At 46.7% G+C, this 12,350-nt stretch overlaps 1 protein-coding gene across 5 annotated transcripts; it reads right to left on the bottom strand.

Moving 5' to 3' along the window:
- Window positions 1-3,411: 3,411 nt before the first annotated feature.
- AGTRAP (angiotensin II receptor associated protein) lies at window positions 3,412-11,063 on the bottom strand. 5 transcript variants are annotated; one of them, XM_090122862.1, is made up of 8 exons: window positions 10,859-10,928; window positions 9,785-9,884; window positions 8,406-8,603; window positions 6,888-6,922; window positions 6,570-6,681; window positions 5,771-5,969; window positions 5,521-5,559; window positions 3,412-4,277 (listed from the first exon to the last, which is right to left on the bottom strand). In XM_090122862.1, exons 5-8 carry the CDS (start codon window positions 6,672-6,674, stop codon window positions 4,171-4,173), a joined length of 450 nt encoding a protein of 149 aa, XP_089978988.1. In that variant the 5' UTR covers window positions 6,675-6,681; window positions 6,888-6,922; window positions 8,406-8,603; window positions 9,785-9,884; window positions 10,859-10,928; the 3' UTR covers window positions 3,412-4,170. The 5 variants fall into 5 exon arrangements, with proteins under 5 accessions (XP_089978988.1, XP_089978986.1, XP_031469219.1 ...); XM_090122860.1 differs by lacking the exons at window positions 8,406-8,603; window positions 9,785-9,884 and having other exon boundaries at window positions 10,826-11,063; XM_031613359.2 differs by lacking the exons at window positions 8,406-8,603; window positions 9,785-9,884 and having other exon boundaries at window positions 10,859-11,008.
- Between the last annotated feature and the right edge of the window lie 1,287 nt (window positions 11,064-12,350).

The raw sequence follows: 12,350 nt of genomic DNA, 5'->3' as shown, positions 1-12,350 counted from the left end.
AGGCTACATAGGGCAGTTTCTCCTTGTCCACACTACAGGATGGAACCGTGTTTAAACATGCAGAGAATCTACACTGTCCCCCAATTTGGAAGAATTACAACATACATGGGAGACCTAATTTGCAGTCTAGCCACTAAGTCAGATGGTTACACATATAAGGATCTGTTCTGCGTGAGATCTAAGTTGTGGATAACAGCACTAAGTGCCATTCAAGGGGACTGTGCTTTCATTCCCTCAAATTTTAAATGCAAATGCCAATCACTGTCATTCCAAGCATTCTTTGCCAATTCACTTCTAAAAAAATGAAAATGATGGGGTGAAAAAGACACGCAGCTAGATCATCTTTAAAAAAAAAAAAACAGCCAACATATGAAAAGAAAGACTGCACGGCCTAGGAAATAAACGCCCACCATCTTTTTCAAATACACTCAAGTAGCAGGTGGTCTCCATTCAAATGGCATTGTTGCCAAAGTATGTGAGCCTTGGACATCCCTGGCTGCAAGCAGCCGTACAAACTCCTTCAGTAACCAGCACAAGGTGGGAATTGCCAAATGGACAGTAGGTCATCATGCAGTGTTGCAACTACCCTTGGGAACTGCTGTTTCTGCCTTTCAAATTTCACCAAATGCACCATTTTTGTTTTTTTTTCAAGCCAAGTAGAAGTTGGCAACTTACAGAGCAAGCAGACAAAGCACTGCTGCCTTCTTTAGGGTACCTCCCACTACACCAACTAACATCCAAATGTAGAATGGCATTCTGCAGAAGCTCTCCTTGCATCCCAGGAACACCCAACCAAACACATCGCATAGAAGTTTTATAAAGGGCTTGGAATTGTCAAAGGACACGGAACCATCATATTTATCCGCTCTGGTTTGTTCCATGAACATCTGGAACTTTGGCACTGAGCTGCTATGTTGTTTTTCAGTTCAGCAGTTCTTTCTGCCAGTTACCAGATTCTCAATACATTGCCACGCTTATTTGAGTTGTTTTTCACCTGACATATTCCTAATTTCAGTCTCATTGAAACCTGAAAGAGAAAGTCTCCACTAAAAGTCATGTTTGTTGTCCTTTCTGTAATTACCATTCAGACCTTACTGTAGCCACTTACAAGCAGTAGTTAATCCTACTCAAAAGGCAATAAGATTTTATGAAGTGCCTTTTAAAATTCCCTTTAAGGCCACAAGGCAAACAGCATATTTTGCAAACTGCAAAAATCCACACCCAATGGATTCCATATGAGCTTTTATGTCTGTAAGCATTTAACGCGTGTGTAGCATGATGCTAATGCATTAAAACCCCAAATAAATCCAATTCTGCAAACAAAAATTAAGCTGATCAATGTACTTCTGTTATTACAAGCCAAGTAAATAGCACAACTGATGGAAAGCAAATAAAGCTCTTTCAAGTGAGCACCACTTGAGCGTTATGATATCAAGGAAGATAAATGACAAACACAAGTACTGCACAGATAACTCCATTCTTCCTACCCCTGCTGCCCAAGGCTCATATTCCAAGTTGGAACCAGCAATTGGTTCAATACTACACCACACATGCTTCCAATCATAGAACCAATAGCACAGAATGCCTTAGAAAAAAGACTTCTGCCCCCCAAACCAAACTATCACCATTACTTCGAGCTTGGCCTCGAGCCTCATGCTGTAGTACTCCTCCCCAAAATACAGAGAAGACGGCCACTGCTCCAGCAGCTGACACTTACTCACTGGCAGAGCTGCTGGCCATACCGCTCGGCCTCGCCACAACCTCAGGGGCAGATCAGCACCTCTTTGTCTGCTCCTCTGAAGGCAGGGGCAAACCGGCTGCTTTGTCCCCCCTCAACTGCCAACTCCAGCAGTGAGCTCACTCCAGCTGGGCTGCCCTAAGCAGCTTATCCCCTCCGATTAGCAACGCCGCCTGTCACCAGGGCTGCAGATGGCCACGGGAAAGCGGCTCTCGCCCACGGCTAATTAGAACAGCGTTCTCAAGGCGGCCCAGACGATGTAGGGTCTGGCACGGCAGGGCAGCTCAGCCACGACCTCTCACGGGTGTTGCTGCACAACGCGCCCACTCAGCACCATGGAGAGGGGACGCCGTTTTCTCCTCCTCGCCCAGCGGCTGCCATTGATGCTTTGTGTGGAGCACGTGGCTCCCCGCGATGGGCCGTGCTCTGCCCTCAGCCCCACACCGTGAGGGAGAGGCAGCAACGACTGGTTTTTCTTCCTTAGAAGGCAGGAAAGGGACACAGTTTTTATCATCATCTGTCTCTGCTTTACTGCCCAGAGTTGGCATCCTTGATTCACAGCAAGCGTATCGACACCCCTGCCTTGCTTTGCTCCTCTGTGCTGCCCTCACATCTGCTGAACTCTCCACAGGAAAGCACACAGCTAGATGGGCACTGATACAGATTTTGTTGTGCTTTGTTTTGTTTTCCAACGGAGAACGGCTTGGAAGAGCTTCCTTAGATGTAACCATATGTTCATGCAAATACTCAGGAAGTGCTGCAATCAAACAGCCATCTTGTCTGTGGTCTACAGGTCTAGAGAAGAAAAAGCTGCCTATCTCCTGAGTGTTTAAACATGTTATTCAAGGATCCATACTGTCACTGTACTGTTCTGAAGAACAGGAAAATAATGAATATGTCCACTCTGTCACTTTATAGAAAACAAGCTCTGCCTACCTAGTCTTCATGGTGGGAGAGTAAATCAGATTAATGCAGCTCTACAGCATCTACCATGTGTTCATCCAAGCATAAGCATTGGTCCAGGCACAGAGCAGGCCACCATAATGCTCGTGCTGTAGAGGGAATGAAGCAGCTGCTCATGTTTAGAGTGACAAACTTGAAAGAAAAAAGCTTGCTTTTAAGGATATAAATGGTACATTTCTGAGGGCTACAGCAAAATTAACAGGGCTTTTGGTCACTGAAGAGTCAACACAGCAGCAGGTCTTGTCAGAGAAATGCAATTGTCAAATAACAGATGTATACTTTGAAAGTGAACTTGCTGCAGAAAAGCACAGATCTACCCAGCACTTGTATTTTCCTTCAGCCAAGGCTGACAATCTTTTCTTCTAACAAAACCTGCTGAACATTTATTTTTAAGAATTTCCCTCTGAAAGCCACAGCAGGGCAGGTTTATTGTGCATAAGATCCAAATTTATAGTTTGCCACGTTCCAGAGCTCACCACTGCAGTGCAGAACTACACAAACCCATCTCTGCCCTTCCCCAGTCCTTCTTTTACTCACTTACCTTCACTGCCCACACATCTCCATGCAGAACCTTCCACACGTTTACATAAAGCTCACAACAGAGCCACTGAAGCCTTGTAGACCTTGTCCCATAATAACTCTCCCAGACTACAGTCCCAGAGCCTCAGAAATAGCAATATTTTCAAATAAAACATGAGTGACCAGTGTAATTTCTTTTCTAACACAGAAGAACTGTATTCATTTTATAGTTTTCTTAGAAAAGTATAACACTTCAAGTCCTATTAAGGCAGGCTGCTGAAGGCAAAAGGACATTTCAAGGCACAGAGCATATGTAATCAACATTTACCAGCCATTTTAAGTATCCTGAAGGACATTCAACTTTCATAAAAGCATCAATGAATGCTCCCTGGCCCAGTAAGAGCACTTTATACCAACCCCAGCTGCACGTAAACCACCACAGCTAGCACAGAGAATTATGGTCATAAATCTTAATTTAAAAACATTATCAAAAACAGCCCTCAAGAACTCCCAGATGTTTCCTGGAAACATATCAGCAAGAAGACAGGCTAAACTGTGTTGTCTTAGGGGCAGTCCATAAGCTTGTTAAAGATAGCTTGCCCAGGAATATTTTGTGCATCTCCCTTACTTACAATAGAGAGGAGGCACAATACAAGATTTGGAAGAATGCAGAAGGCACATCCACTTGCACATACAGAGGAGTGATTTAGGGGGAGAGAGGAAAGCAGTGTGTTGGAATTACAAAGAGTCACAGTGCTTAAAGTCATCTGAGATGTTTTGGGCTCATTCCAAGAACCCCTCTGCCTAATCTTCAGGAAAGAAAAAGAAAAGTCAAATCAGATCCTCTCCTTTTTGCTCAGTAGAAGGTCTTGTCTCATCGAAACAGACATGGGAGGAGCATAAGGCTGGACTGAGGGAGGGAGGTGTCCATTCTGCTGCAGACAAGGGCCTCAATATGGATGCTGAGCTGTCTTGCTTGAGTCAGGCCACAGTGGAGAGCCTTCCTGCTGATCAATCGTCTCATAGGCACTGCGGTCCCGGCCTGCACGGTTGAGACCTGAACAAGAAGAGAACAAGCTTGATAAAAAAAATAATATGAGCACAAAAAACTGAATCTCCTAGAAGAAACCAAAAGTTGAGGAGCATGCCACATTACTACAACGGGCTTGTTTTTATGCAGCAAGGATGCTGCCCAGTAATGAAGAGAGCTTTTGTTTCAAAAGAAAGACAAGAGGACCTGGAAAATCACAATTCAGTTCTAAAGAAAAATACCAGTTAGTAGGAAAACAGAGAATTTGTCAACCACATTCAACAGAAAACAACAGCACATGGTTTGTACTGAAAATGCTGTGAGAAAGACATTTCAGGAGAGGATACGAAAATACTACATGACTGTATTCCAACTTGTACCAGGGAAGAGATTCTGACAGCACACCTGTGATGGAACAGCATGGTAAGAAGGAAGAATACTCACCTAAATTTTATATAGGATACATATATCAAATCCTAGTTACAAGTACAATAAGCAGGTAATAAAAACTGGCACAAACATGGCACATGGGCCTTCTGAGCCAGCTAAGAGAGATCTGCCTGGCATTTGCACAAGCAGCTGATGGGAAAACATCCACATTCTTCTACCACAAGGTGCAGACAATACCCTGAAGCCACTGTTTTCCTCTGACAGCCTCTCCTTCTCTACAAGTATCCACCTCTTTTCACAAGAAGCCTCATCTTTTTTGCTAGCACCAATGCAGTTTAAGTGGCAGCTTTCAAACACTGTAGTGCCAGTTATACCACACTTTGTCCTACAAAACCTTAGGAAAGAAAAAGATAACTGCTCTAGGCTGCTGGCTTTGCCAGGATGAACTCCCACACAGCAAACAATCTCTGGCAGCAGCCCCAGGAATGCTTGGCAAAGAAGCTGACAGAATACCCAACCCTAACACCTCTCTCTGGCAAGGCTGCCACATTATTCCTAGCAACTGCAGCCAGGAGGAAAAATGAGTACCTCCAAGCAAAGGAGCACAAGGTAAACATCAGTCCCATTTCCCAGGTAAGGAAACAGCAGTCCACAACAATCAAGTTAGCTAGGGCACGAAACATGGAGTTAGAAATCCACCCTTCCCTCACATGCATAATCCAGGTAGAAGGGATGATGCCTTAACTTTCCCATAGAAGGAAAAGGTTGGCAAAGTGAGAGGGACACCCAAAGGCTTCCAAGAAGTGCACAAAATGCAGGAAGTGGAAGAGAGGAAAAACCTGAGTTAATTGAGTTAACAGTGACAGCATGACATCAATACCATTGTAGGCAAAATGGCTGTCAGACGAGGACTCCAGGCCTGCAAGGGAAGAGAGGAAGAATGTAAATTTAAGGCCTCAGACTCAGCAGGAGCACAAAAGGGAGAAAAGACACGAGGAAGAGAGAGGCCATCCTCCTCCTTCAAAAGAGAGGCAGGATCCAGTTGAGGCCAAAGGGTACGAAGTCTTCTCCAGCAGCCTTCCCTAATATGAGAGGACGTGGCCCACACTGATGTAGAGGAAGCACCCTACCTATGTTGAAGATATATTCCCCTCCACGCTCCCGGTACATTCGATACACAAAGTAGCAGGATCCAGGTTTCAGGAGGAGGCTGAAGATGGCCATGCCCATACTGAAACGCTTCACATCAATGAGATAACTATGCAAAGGGTAGTAGACAGAGATGTGAATGATGTCTGTGAGGACCGTGAGCAGCAGGCCGGTCAGGAACTGGAAAGAGAAAACAGGACATGAACTGAATGAGGGATTAACTACCAGGAGTAACAGCCAGCTTTAGGTTCTATCTGCTAGAAGATCAATGTTCACACAATTGTGCTTTCACCTCTGTATAACACAGTGCTAACCCCTGACATGGCCCCCAGGTAAACAGATAATCCTAAGTGTATGATCTCATACATCATGCATTTTCTTCACATCTGGATGCCTTCTACTAGTATCTTCCAGGGTTGTTTATTTATGCTTGCCAATTTCTTTAATGATCAGAGAAGGGATTTAAAAGGCATCTCTAACTCAAGCATATTAAATACTTGGAGTCCTCCTCTGGCATTAAAAGTGACAACAGCAGGCAGAAAATGAGAATCAAGTATGCCTTACCCCTGAGAAGCAAAATAATGGATAGTGAATGCTTCTCACCACAGTTTATAGTGCTTAAGTAGAAGCCAGGCTCCCTTGGGGAGACTAGAATAAATAAATAAAGAGTTTGACTTGTTCACTGCTGCACTGGGAGCAGCTGAAGAGCATCAAAGGAGCTTTTCTGCCCTCCACCCTCTCTCTGAGCAGCCTGGTAGAGGCAAATGCCCTCACACTCACCATCACGATGGCATCAAGGGAATCTCGCTGCACAATGGCCCAGATCCCCACTGCAAGGACACTGAAATTACCCCAAGCATAGGAGGCTGGAAACGAGCTGTTCATGCATCCCCTGCCAAACAAGACAAACAATCCAAGCCAAGTTCACAAGGAGCCCGCAGCAGTGTTTGCATTTATCCCTGTTCCCATACAACCACTGGGACTTAGGAGCTCCTTGCACACAGGCATGAACAGGAAGTGCTGATTCCCCAAGAACATCCCATTGCTAGTTTGAAGGAATATCCTCTTCTCAAGCCAGGTCAGTTACCAATCACTCACCACACTGTGAGCAGCCAGTGCACCAGAATGATGGCCTATGGAAGAACAGAGAGGAAGACAGATCAGCAATTGGGAAAGCTGTGGGAGAAACGACAGAAAATTACACCACCTCATCTCCATGAGACAGAGTGGGAGAGTGCCCTGGAACCAGTGCAAAAAACTGCCCTAGCAACTGGGCCAGCAAAGACAAAACCATTTTTCTCTGCTTCTGTTGCTGAGTATTTCCTGTGGTGCTCCACTATAGTCATTCATTACTGTCATCATCACTGTTGACAGTTGATTCAGAGAACACTTCAGCCTCTTCTAAATGTGTTATTGATTTTGGAACTCTAGAAGAGTTTGTACTGCAAGCCAGACAATTTGATTCACAGCTTATACACGACCAATCTGGTGTCCCACCACCACCATGAACAGTCACAACTGCAGCTCCCAGCATTTTTGTTGTACTCCTCAGTGAATTCCCCTTCACCCCTTTCCAACCTGCTCAGAGCAGCAGCCTGCCTCAGTCCAGCATTAACAGATCTGAAGCCATTTTCTAGGAACCTAAAAACCCAATCTTGCCACACTACATTTATTGACTCAAAATGTCCAACTTCACGCAGAACTCCTTGCTTCAAGAAAGTTAATGACCCATGAAGCTGTGACATGAGTGAAACAAGAAGGAGTGATGCCTTGGACTGTCCAGCCAAGATATCACAACATAGCTATCTTATCATAATATAAAGCTCTGTACCACTGTAGCACCCTATCACATCTGCTGAGCATTCAGCATGGACCGTCTGAACTTCAAACGCTGCTCGAACAGGTTTTTATAATCATTTTTTTTTTTTAATTGCTCATGAAAGCCTACAAAATGCTTCGGCACCACCCGCAGCTTCCCCTCCTCCCAGATTGCACCGCAGAGACCAGGAGAAACTGCTAATCAGGAGAATACAAGATGTTCTTGGATAAGAATGGAGACATGCAAATAGCATTCACCCAAGAGACGATCACAGCATCAGGGAAATTCTTAATTAGGTAGTATTTAATTGCACGTTACGCACAAGACCCCTCAAGGCTCAGCAGTTAATATAATTACACAGGGTGGGTTTTATTATTTTTTTTTTTTTAAGCTGTCTAGATCAATATTGCAGTTATTAAATTATGAAGCAGGCTCCATCACCAGCAAAAAGTCATGTAAGCAAGGGCTGATCATCCAGGGGGCTGCTGAAAGAAAAACAAAGCATTTCCTTCCGAGCTATTAGTCTGAGTTATCTGACAGCTCTTCAGGGCACTGTGGAATTGGCTGATGGTCTCAGTATGCTTTAACACAGAAAACGGAGTGTTAATGAAAAACATTATTTAAAGCTGCAGTCATTACGTGAGATAATTTGCAGGCAGCCTCCTGGTGAGACAGAAGAATTCATTCCCATCTGTTCAGGGGGATACATCCATACCTAAGAAGAGCATTCATTGCTTTTTTAAGAGTTCTTTGGAACAGGAACTCATTCTCCCTGACTGGAGGTATTCAAAGCCTACCTGGACATTTTCCTCTGCAGCCTCCTCTGGGGTGCCTGCTTTAGCAGGGGAGCTGGACTGGATAATCTCCAGAAATCTCCAACCCTCTGAGTTGACCTAAATGATCTACTTTTCAAGTTAGCCTTGCTTTGAGCAGGAGGCTGGGCTAGGTGACACGCAGAGGTCTCTTCCAATCAAAATTATTCTATGATTCCAAAGCTAGAATGTAAAAACACCAGGAACAAGACATGTTTTCAGGCATATTCATTGTAGGGTGTTTTCCAAGCTTGAACAAACTTGATATTCCAAGATTTAGCATAGCTATTGCAATAATCCTAGCTATCAAGCACTCACTGCAAAAATAAGGTGATGCTGCTTTACACACCTTGCTGAGCATTACCACCAGAGCTGAGCCAGTAGATGCTGCTCCATGAGAGAATTCCTTATCTACGGTAGGTCATGGCCTGCTAGATTAATTCTACAGATCTACATGCAGGTTAAAGAGGAATTTTGAGGCTGAGATTTTGCTGCATTCTGGCACAAACACTGCATCCATGCAGGTTTTTGGACTTTTTCTTCTTTTGTTGTTAAGTTTATCCTTCTGATGTCAGAGAAACTGTACATAGTAAATGCCAATGCATAGCAGTAGTGTGTTATTCCTGGTCCCTCTCTGAATAAGAAGCTTGTCAACCTTTGTGTTGTGTTTCATAAGCAGGCAGGCCATAACTAAGGGTCAGCACAAAGATGCAGGATAATTATTAACTCACTGTGCTGCAGCCCTTGAATGCCAGAACACAGCATGGCTTAGGCTGGAGAGGACCTTGAAGATCATCTGTTTCCAACCCCCTGCCATGGGCAGGGCTGCCAATCACCATCCCAGGGTCACCCAACATGACCCTGAGTGCCTCCAGGAATGGGGCACCCACAGCTTCTCTGGGTAACCCATTCCAGTGCCTCACCACCCAAACTTTACAAAAGCTACGTCCCAGTGCTGAGAAAAGTTTAGCCAGGTCAAGATCACTCTCATCCAGGAAGAGATTTAAGAACGGTTGCCAAAAACCATGGAGAAAATACAACATTTTACGTATGTTGTTGTGGGGACTCATTCATTCAAGAAGCATGCCTTTTCTTCCACGTCCTGCATCACCACCTTTCATGGTGGAGCATGGGATTTCACTGGCAGATTTTTTAATTTGATGTCGTTATTTTTCACTGTTGTTTCAGTGTGGGGAAAAAGAAAGACAGACACACACACGCAAAAAAAAAAAAAAAGTAAAAAAAAATTTTAAAAAAGGAGAATACAGCACTTTTTCTAGCAGACCAGGAGCCACATAATAGCTAAAATTTGACGGAGCAAAATATCAGCTGGTTTCCAGGATGTAACAGAAGAACTTCTTTACTGTCAGAGTGATGGAGCACTGGAGCAGGCCGCCCGTGGAGGTGGTGGAATCTCCTTCTCTGGAGATATTGAAGATCCATCTGCACACTTTCCTGTGCAACCTGCTGTAGGGAGCTCGCTTAGCAGGGGGTTGGACTCACGACCTCCACCAATCCCTCCCAACCCCTACAGTTCTGTGACTGCAAACATAACCCACCAGTCAGGCCTTGAAAAAGCCATTTGTGCACCTGCCTCTAAATAGAAGAAGTCCCTTCTCTCAGCAAGCTAGTAAGAAGGGGAAACATGCCTATATGAACTCCCAGATTTCACTTAGCACAGCCACAAGCGAGCCTCCCATAGCAAGCTGCAACCACAGGGCAGCTGACGCAGAGCAGCCCCCAACCTGCTGGCAGCTCAGAACCGAGGGCTGCAAACCCGACCTGCGACGCTTTCAGCAACGCACCCAAAATCCCAACAGGGAAGCTGGGATGTACCCCTAAAAGGCTCTGAAAATATGATAAATGGAGGAAAAATAGGGGAAAGCGTCTGGTCTCAGGGGTTACACGGAAAGCAAAGGGGTGATTTCAGCCTCCGTGCCAGGAGCTGCTTCCTCCTGAAGTGAACATAAGTCCCTTATTTCCCGTTTCTCCACCGAATGCCGCATGAAGGTTTACAGTCACCCTCATTCGACACCCCCTCCTCTCCCACAAAAATGAAGGAAAAAAAAAAAAAAAAGCGTTTTCTGTCGGTCTGTATCAGCCCGCAGCGCGGTCACCTCTCTGGGGTGGTTTCCCTAAGCACCAACTTCGCCTCAGGAAGGCGCGCGGCGCCCATCGCGATCACAGCTGGGGGGTGGGGGGGGGGGTTGGCCGCCCCGCGCGGCCACCTGAGCGACAACCGCTCCAAAAAAAAGCCAAAAAAAAACCCCACAAAAGGCAAAAATAACCACTTCTCCCTCCTCAAACACCCCCCGCGCCTCCTCACCAGGCACCAAACTCAAAACCAGGCGCAACGCCCACCCCCGTACGAGGGGACCCGCTCCCCTTTCTCCCAGCCGACCCACCTCGCCACACAGAGGCTCAGCCCCCCCCCGTACCTTGAGGCTGACGGCAGGCAGCTCCATGGCAGCGGCCCGCCCGCCCCGTGACTCCCACCGTGGGGCCGCCCAGGGGAAGGGAGGAAGGCGGGAGCGGCCGGGACACCGCCTCCCTCAGCGCCATGGCCCGGGGGTGGATCCCAGCACGAAGGGAGCTTCGCTGTGGTGTTTGTGTCCGTTGTCAGGCTGGGCAGGAAAGAGATGAAGGCCACGGAGTGTGTATGGAGATGGGAACCGAGCTGTGTCTGGAGCACAGTGCTGTGGGTCAGGCTGGGGAAGAGACCCCATCACAGCTCCTGAAAGGAGGTTGTGGTGAGATGGGCTCCATGTAACGTGGAGAGTGGCCTTAAGTCGCACCACGGGAGATGCAGGTTGCATATCAGGGATTAATTAGGGACAGTTTCTCCTCAGAAGGAGCAGTGATGCGCTGGCACAGCTGCACAGAGCGGTGAGGGCCGTGGAGGTGTGCAGTGTGGAGATGTGGCACGTTGGGGTGGGTTGGACTTGGTGGTCACAGAGCTCTTTCCCAGCCTTCATGAGCCTATGATTCTGAAGTGGGACTTCTTCACCTCTCGTTCTGAAAGTGTTTCCAGCTTTAGAGCTGGGGAAGTTATGTAAATGACCAACCCAAGCCCCCAGCATACAGCTATGAATTCTCTGCCTCCCCTCTTACAGAATCACAGAATCACAGAATTGCCAGGGTTGGAAGGGACCTCAAGGATGATGAATCTCCAACCCCCTGCCACACGCAGGGCCACCAACCATTCCACCTAATGCTAGACCAGGCTGCCCAGGGCCCCATCCAATCTGGCCTTGAACACCTCCAGGGACGGGGCATCCACAACCTCCCTGGGCAGCTGTTCCAGCACCTCACCACTCTCTCTGTAAAGAATTTCCCCCTGACGTCCAACCTAAATCTCCCTTCCCTCAGCTTAAAACCATTTCCCCTTGTCCTGCTGTTATCTACCCTTTCAAAGAGTTGATTCCCCTCCTGTTTGTAGGCTCCCTTTAGGTACTGAAAGGCTGCAATGAGGTCACCCCGCAGCCTTCTTTTCTCCAGGCTGAACAAGCCCAGCTCCCTCAGCCTGTCCTCATAGGGGAGGTGCTCCAGTTCCCTGATCATCTTTGTGGCCCTCCTCTGGACCCTCTCCAACAGCTCCCTGTCTTTCTTGTACTGGGGGCTCCAGCCCTGGACGCAGTATTCCAGATGGGGCCTCACAAGAGCAGAGTAGAGGGGAACAATCACCTCTCTGTCCCTGCTGGCCACCCCTCTTCTGATGGAGCCCAGGATCCCATTTGCTGTTCATAACAGCAGTCTTCTCCCCACGCACAGCAATGGGATAGCAGAACCAAGAAATAAGGGTGACCCCCTTCCTTGCCCAATGTATGCATGACCTGTCTGCAGAGTATGACACTTTACAGACAATGACATTTTACTGGGTCATTTGCTTTCTTGTAATTTGTTTTTAAGTTTGGGCCTCTAAGAGAGAGA

The sequence above is a fragment of the Phasianus colchicus genome, chromosome 22 (genome assembly GCF_987193195.1).
Source record: "Phasianus colchicus chromosome 22, bPhaCol1.hap1.1, whole genome shotgun sequence".
Lineage (NCBI taxonomy): Eukaryota > Metazoa > Chordata > Aves > Galliformes > Phasianidae > Phasianus > Phasianus colchicus.
This window is presented reverse-complemented; position numbering and strand designations above follow the sequence as displayed.

What these genes read in the sequence shown, in the direction of transcription:
- AGTRAP (XM_090122860.1), bottom strand. Translation starts at nt 10,885, where the DNA reads ATGGAGCTGCCTGCCGTCAGCCTCAAGGTACGGGGGGGGGCTGAGCCT. An exon ending in CCCTTGATGCCATCGTGATG is followed by an intron (nt 5,970 to 6,569) that starts GTGAGTGTGAGG and finishes TTCTCTTTCCAG; the next exon opens with TTCCTGACCGGCCTGCTGCT. An exon ending in CAGCCATTTTGCCTACAATG is followed by an intron (nt 4,278 to 5,520) that starts GTATTGATGTCA and finishes CTTCTTGTTCAG; the next exon opens with GTCTCAACCGTGCAGGCCGG.